Raw genomic sequence first — 7,500 nt, 5'->3', positions numbered from 1 at the left:
AGAGAGAGAGAGAGGGAGAGAGATGGACCCTGAGGGGAAACTATGCATATCTTGAGTCTTGAGGGCTCTGTTCAGAGAGTGAGTAATGAGAACATGACAGGTCGGCATATGCCTCTGACCTTAATGCATTTTCAGTCCTGAGTTCCATCTGGCACCATTTCAGCTGTTCTTTATGTTACACACGCGCCCGACTCTCTCCCTCTGCTCTTCACTATGAGTGTAAAAAAAACCTTTCATGTTTCACTCAGTGCGGTTTCTGCCGCTTCAATCTACACGACAAACGCCGTTTCTCTCCAATTAACGAAAACAGTTTTGCGTTTATCTGTCATCTTAACACGTTCCACTGCTGACTTTTCACAATGCACTCCTTCTCTGGGCGGCCCCGCTAAAAATACATAAATAAATGGAGGAAGAAAAAAACGCACCCCGTTTTGACCGCTTGTATGGAAGAAGTGAAACCAACAACGTGAACGGGTCAAAGAGTTATTAGGCAGACAAAATCGAGTTCACGCCTGCGATAACCAGAGATGGAAGAATGTACGTATGGACTCAGACCCGCTGCTGGTAGTTATGTTATGAAGAATGTTACCATGACTCCAAATCAGATTGTGTGTGTGTGTGTGTGTGTGTGTGTGTGTGTGTGCGAGCGCGCGCGCGCGCGCCCAACAATATTTGTCTAAGTGCACTAGCGATTTTAAATTTGTAGTTGAGGTGTAGGAAAGCATTTTTTAAGACTGACGCTCGTGTATGAACGTATCACCACCGTTTCTGTGAAGGTGTTAGGTGCAATTTGCGTGTCTTTCAGGACAAGGAGGCTATTCTGGGGGACGTAGTGACCAAAACGTAGCCTTGGCCCTAAAATCTAAATCCTGACGCTAAAGTTAAATTATTCTCTTTAACTTTACATTACAAAAACGTGAAATCAAATATAAAACCCAAAGCTAAAGTCTTAATCAAATATTTGTCATTGAACTAAATGCTAGACCTTCCCCAAAGACAGAATGAGCCGAATCGTGGACTAGGCCTACGTTTTGTTGTTAATGAAAAGGCTGTTCACCATTAATAATGCCGTTTAGTCCTGGGTCTAGAAAACATGTCCTAAAAATCTAAGCCTAACTCTAAATTCTAAACTGAGGCCAGCCCTCCACCTTCATCTCATCTCCTGTCATAGTCGGCGTCCCAAATCCATCCGCCACGGCTCCAAAAATCAATCACAGACACAGGAAAAACTCTCTCTGAAGACTCACAGTACAACGTGACGTCTGCCGCCTTTCTCTGTTGACGACTGGAACGGCCCCGAGGAAGTTCTGAGTCTCTAAAGGGTTAATCGCCGTGTGCTGCAGGTTGACCTGACAGGACGAAGTCAACGCGGCAGCTGGGCTCAAACAGGCAGCCATGCCAGATTTCAGTGAATGGTTTGACCCCTACATACCCCACACAGTCTACTGGTCTTGATGGGATGGGTGAGTAAAGTTACGCAGCCTTAAATTCTGCTGCGTCGGCCAAAGATGTTTAAATAAGCACGGGCATTCATTTGCTGATGACTGTGGGCGAGACGTTTAAAAGACACACACACACACACACACACACACAGGAGAGAGAGAGAGAGAGAGAGAGAGAGAGAGAGAGAGAGAGAGAGAATAAATAGCCCCACGGCCATTAATTTGAACAAGCTGATTCGTACCTTACCGGTCAGCTTCACCTTTGCCTGGACAAAGTAGGGTATTTGTTTTATTGACGTTTGTTCGTGTACGTATTAAAACAAGTCAAATTTGTAAGATAAAAAAGTATTCAGTTTAAAATGGGGTTTTTACTTAGGAGTTGAAAATGTTGGAAGGCACTTAAATCTTCTAGGACTTTAGTGTCGTCCAGGCGTAAAACAGACTTTCCCCCCGCTTCTAGGGCAAAGCAAGGTAAGCATTTGTTGTAGCGAACAACGAAGGCTCCACATGAACCAGAGATCGCTTTCGTGCTGGGCAAAAATGACCGACAAAACATGAAATTCCAGACGCCTACCTTTCAGAAGAACTGTGATCTTCAGTAACAGCAGATATTTGCGAATCTCCATTTGTGAATTATATTTATCCAATGTTATCTTTTTCACTGTTTCCCCCTTCAGTTTTTTTCCAATTCCCAAGAGTTTCGTTTAAATGCAGTGCAGTGGCATAACAAGAGGCGCTCACGCGCTCCCCTTAAGCGTGCGTGTTCCCTCGAGCTCCGTTAAAGTTCCGTTCCAGTGGCATGCCTTGCGCGCGGAGACGCTCGCAGTTCTGTTAACCATGAGAGTAGTAACGACCTGCCTGGTCTCACATCACCTGCTTACAAAAACAGAAAATTTCTGTTCAGTAATCCGCTCCATTAACAACTGCACCACACACCAGACATAACGGCTGCTGACTGAGATAATGAGCCGATCTCAAAAAAGTACTTTCAATCTAAAAACCACTCTGCTCTACTTATAACTCTGGGACGTCAGCTAATGTTATTACTCTGTATTTAATCAAGTTTGAAAACAAATGTAGCCTGAATCAGTCTTATATGTTTTTCTTGCCTTGATTTTCGTCTAGCGTAAATGAGACGTCACTAATCCAAAATCCAGTTTTGCGTTGCGCTGGAATGCCAATTTACGATCTCCAACACCTGCTGTGGAAACGGAGGCTTCATTGAAGTCCGCTTAACCCTCGCAAGTGAACAAGAGACATGCACATAAAATAAAATCCCGCCGTTATTGCTACAGATACTGCTTGAACTCCCGTTTGATGACTGCTCGCGCCGTCAACGTGTCTGCTCCGCAAAACATATCCAAAAGTTCGTTATTGCCATGTTTCAGTTTCTGGGCTAAAATACATTAACTAGCATTCTCTGGTAACACGTGTCAGTTTACAGTTCAGCCTTCTTTTAAGTAGAGTTTTCTCTCGTCGCTTTTGCAAGTTTACAGCGGTTTCCTCTCCGGGCTGCGGAGTTTCTCTCCAGAGCAGACACATACACACGCACAGCAAAATGAAAGACCGCTTTTATTTCGTTACGGAGCGGCGGAACCCTCGCGCGCAGCGTGTCCCTCAACTACTCTCTCTCTCTCTCTCTCTCTCTCTCTCTCTCTCTCTCTCTCTCTCTCTCTCTCTCTCTGTGCCTGGTTTACATTTTCGAAACCCCAAACCACGCTCATCTCTCTCTCTCTCTCTCTCTCTCTCTCTCTCTCGTTCGCTCGCTCTCTTACCAAGGCTCTCATTTCTTTTCCATCTTTTTTCTTCTGTCCTTTCCCCCCCCCCCCCCCCTGTCTCCGTCCTTCCCTTCATCCGATGCGATTTTTTTTTTGAGAGAGAGACAAATGGAGCCCTTGAAATTGTGTCAATGATTTCAACTTTTGGTCCAGCAGTAGAAGCCTACTAATTAAACTGGCAAAAGTAAATTCGTCAGGATTATATTCTGAAGTATATTGAAATGACAAGAGATCGATGTCAGTTGTTAAAGAATGCACTTAAAAATTAAATTAAATCATAATTTAAAAAAAAGAAAAGAAAAAGTAAAAATATTATCTTATCTGAGGAGTGACACGGCTGTTTCACCTAACGCTGAGAAGAAATTAATTGCTGTCGAATGTAAGTCATTAAGTCAATCTAGTCATACTTCGACCACCCCTGATTCATGTAGGCTACACTTGATGCAGTTCGGTTCCCCGTGGCTTAGAATCCGCGGAGCATATTTAACCTTATTAACCTGTTTGGACCGCATCGAATTTTGACATTAGCACGTCTTCATCAGCTATTTTATTTAAATAGGACCGATGTTGCATAAGAACCTCTTGTGGGTCTGATCGTCACGATTTTGTTTTTTGTTTTTTAGTTTTTTTCTAGGCTAATGAGCTTATAAGCCAACAAATGTCTAAAATATATTGTGTGAGACATTTATATAACATTTATTCATTAAGCAGACGCCTTAACCCAAAGCGACTTCCATGACAGACAGAATACAAACCAAGCATGTAGCCATTAGGCTGTTCTATAATGCGAATGCTTCTAATGTACACTCGTCCACTACATCCTATGTAGCCTACATAGAGGACCCTACCATGGTCATTTAGTGTTATACTGTGTTTTTGCGTGTGTGTGTGTGTGTGTGTGTATGAGGTCGTGGGTTGTTATGACGCGAACAGGTCGCTGAAACAGGTAATAATTCTAAAGTATTGTCCACCAGAGGGCGATAAAGCGCCTCTTTCTCGATTTGACTAACAGTACACGGGCGCCCTTGGTGGCAAGTATAATTTCTATCAGTCTAAAACTACTGGATTCTCATAATCAGAGTGACTTTGAGTGATCAATTAAAAATGAACTGAGCTTAGTCTTCTTTCACTTTTTTACCTAACTTTTTTACACTTAAAGTAGGCCACTTCGTTCGGACAACGGAGCACAAGAAAAATACAGTTGGCTGTGTAGTATGGTCATGTAGTGCATTTTTGGCCACAGGCTGTGATAAAATCTGAGGAAACTAGTGACTATTTTTTACTGAATATTTCGCTGTTGTTACGTTCATTAGCCAACAATCTAACATCCGGGTAACTCAGTTAGCAGACTACCCCGACACCTGCTTAATTGAATACAGACGTACTATGGAGCCTTAACATCCCAGTACACTAACGGTACAGAACCAACAACGCGTTAATATTTAATATATTAAAAATATTTCACTTGTCAAAAAACTAAAACATGTTGTTTGGTCTGGTGCTTCTCGGGCTTTTTTCCACAAAGCACTGCTTTCTACGTTTAGATAACGGGTGCGTAATTTACATTCAGTAGACAAACATTTTTGTTTCATGTCGCCTTAACATCTGAGTCAAGCTCAACATTTTAAATGACCATATCCTACGGGTTATGCGTACCAACGAAGCAGAGCCAGTCGGCTTGCAACAATAACAGTTAACATGCCTCTTGAGCCGACGCAAAAAATATTAAGGCATCAATTTCTAACTAAACAATCTAAAACAAGAATGTATGTGAGGAGACACAGAAAACGCTGAAAAAATAAACAGATCTTTAAAACAGGAATTGTATGGTAAATTGTATGGTAAATATAATCCACCGAAAAATTTGCACGCTCCGGGCATACATGGTCACAGGAATCGGATACAGGACACGTTGAACATACAGATATAAGTAGGCAGCTCTGTTCAAATGTTGCCCTGATTCTGCTGGAACACGTTTGGTCACATATCTGATCGTCATCAGATGTAAACGGGCCTTTGACCGTTACTTCTGGCCGATAAATGCTTATATGTCGCTCGTCTCGCTACCAAACTATTCTGGCAGGTGTAAAAAACTGTGAAATATCGGGTGTTTTTAAAAAAAAACATATACACAATGAAAAACAAACCTGTTTTTCTTTTAGAAAGTAAGAGTCTATAAAAATGGTGGCACTGTTTTGGACAAGTCAAATTTATACATTTTCTTTCATTAATCAAACCTGTCAATTATCTACCGTTATTTTCGAGAAACTGCATGATCTGAAATTTCACCACAACGTGGCGCTGTTGTACCCAGTTTCCCATAGGCACAAGCGTGTTTCTCGGTTGAGTGCTTGTTGGAGTTTGTTTTTGTTGGTAAGTACCGTTGAACTTTCTTGAATGTCAACTCCTGTCACATTGTCATGTCAGCCGTTGGTAGGGAGTGAAGCCAAACAGTTTTACTTTCCCGTCTCGCGCTCGTAAACATGCCTTTATATTGATAACCGCAGTGTATTGTGTAAGACGGCGCGAGGAATGCGCAACCACGTTTTCTGTTATTTGGAATTTGAGATTGGGTCACAGAGGAGACAGGTGAGAAGAGCAGAAGTTTAATTAATCTATTTTTCCTTCACCCCCCCCCCCTCTCTCTCTCTCTCCCCATCTGTGTGTGTATCTGTGTGCCTCTCCTTCTCTTTCTCTTATTGGTCTGTTGGTCACTTGAGGTCAAATTGATTTGTGGGAGGTGTCATGTGATAATTGTAATCAAGTGACAGTTTTTAAGCAGTTGCATAAAATACACAGTATCTCTTTCTTTCTCCATGTCTGTCTCTCCCTCTCTCTCTCTCTTTCTCTCTCTCTCTCACACACACACATACACACACACACACACACACACACACACACACATGCACACACACACGCACACACACACGTACACACACAAACACACTCGTACATTATGTTATCTGGATCATATTCAAATCTGCACCGTCACTCTCAAGACTGTGTGAGCAACACACATACAACACTGTGCAAAACAAACAACACAGAGAAAGAATACAATTTAATTAAAAATAACAAATGAATAAATAAAATTCAAAACAATTCTGTGAAACAATACAGCACAAAATAATGCACTTCCTCAGATGCACATTTACACACATACATAGAGAGAACGAGAGGGAGAGAGAAAGAGAGAGAGAGAGCGAGCGAGCGAGAGAGAGAGAGATTAACCAGCCTGGCAGGATAGTTTTAATGACTCACACACCTAAGAAAATAAAACGCCAACATAGGAGTTCACACGCAACCTCTCCAAGCATACACACACACACACACACACACACACACACTCACATGCACACACACACACACACACACACACACACACACAGTTAAACCTACTGTACATTCTTTTGAGTGAGAACTGAAGCCAAGTTATACTGCAGTAGGCAAAGCAGTACCACAGACCCTCTCTCTCTCTCTTTCTCTCTCTCTCTCTCTCTCTCTCCCTCTCCCCGCTCTCTCTCCCTCCCTATCTCTCTCTCTCTCCCCCTCTCTTGCTCTCTCTCCCTCCCTATCACTCTCTCTCCCTCTCCCTCTCTCTCTCACTGACACAGGCCCAACTAAAAGACTGAAAAGAAAGACAAACTGAGAAAGAAAGAGAGGGAGAGAGAGAGAGAGTTTTCAAGAACTGAATTTCTGTAACTGTGTGTGTGTGTGTGTGTGTGTGTGTGTGTGTGTGATAGACTCTGTTGATCACAAAATACAGCTGGGAGAAGCTAAACAATGTCTCCTGTCTCTGAGGTCCTTGTTTTATCATGGGAGCACAAATGTAAATAAAGAATGAGGATGTATAGTGCGTGTATGTGACCTAATGTAGAACTGGAGCTGAGCATTTTTTTGGACAAGTACAGACACCCTGTCCAGACAGTCAGTCTTAGACTGAAGCTGAGAATATTGTGCTGATTCTGGACTCCACACCAATGTGTCACAGTCTGTTTTTTTGAAATCCTGGAATTTCGGAAATCTTACGGCCTTCCCTCTACGGATCAACACCAATGTGGGAATTTCATGAGCTCTTACTTATGTTTCCACTGGAATTAAAGGGGTGTGTGTGTGTGTGTGTGTGTGTGTGTGTGTGTGTGTGTGTGTTGGTGTTTCGTGCATGCGTGTGTGTGTGCGTGCGCGCGTGTGAGTGTGTGTGTGTGTGTGTGTGCGATTCATGTGTGTATGTGTGTTTCATGTGTGTGTGTGTGTGTGCGATTCATGTGTGTATGTGTGTT

At 42.6% G+C, this 7,500-nt stretch overlaps 1 protein-coding gene across 1 annotated transcript in view; it reads right to left on the bottom strand.

Moving 5' to 3' along the window:
* Nucleotides 1-2,068, bottom strand: part of itga10 (integrin, alpha 10) — a 40,237-nt gene extending 38,169 nt beyond the window's left edge. Inside the window, exon 1 of the mRNA XM_030784701.1 lies at nt 2,017-2,068. Within this exon, the coding sequence (XP_030640561.1) occupies nt 2,017-2,068 (52 nt within the window). The remainder of the gene's footprint in view (nt 1-2,016) is intronic.
* Between the last annotated feature and the right edge of the window lie 5,432 nt (nt 2,069-7,500).

This window comes from Chanos chanos, chromosome 9, assembly GCF_902362185.1.
Source record: "Chanos chanos chromosome 9, fChaCha1.1, whole genome shotgun sequence".
In the NCBI taxonomy this organism is placed as follows: Eukaryota; Metazoa; Chordata; class Actinopteri; order Gonorynchiformes; family Chanidae; genus Chanos; species Chanos chanos.
Note: the sequence above shows the minus strand (reverse complement) of the source record. Positions and strands in the feature narration are given on the sequence as shown.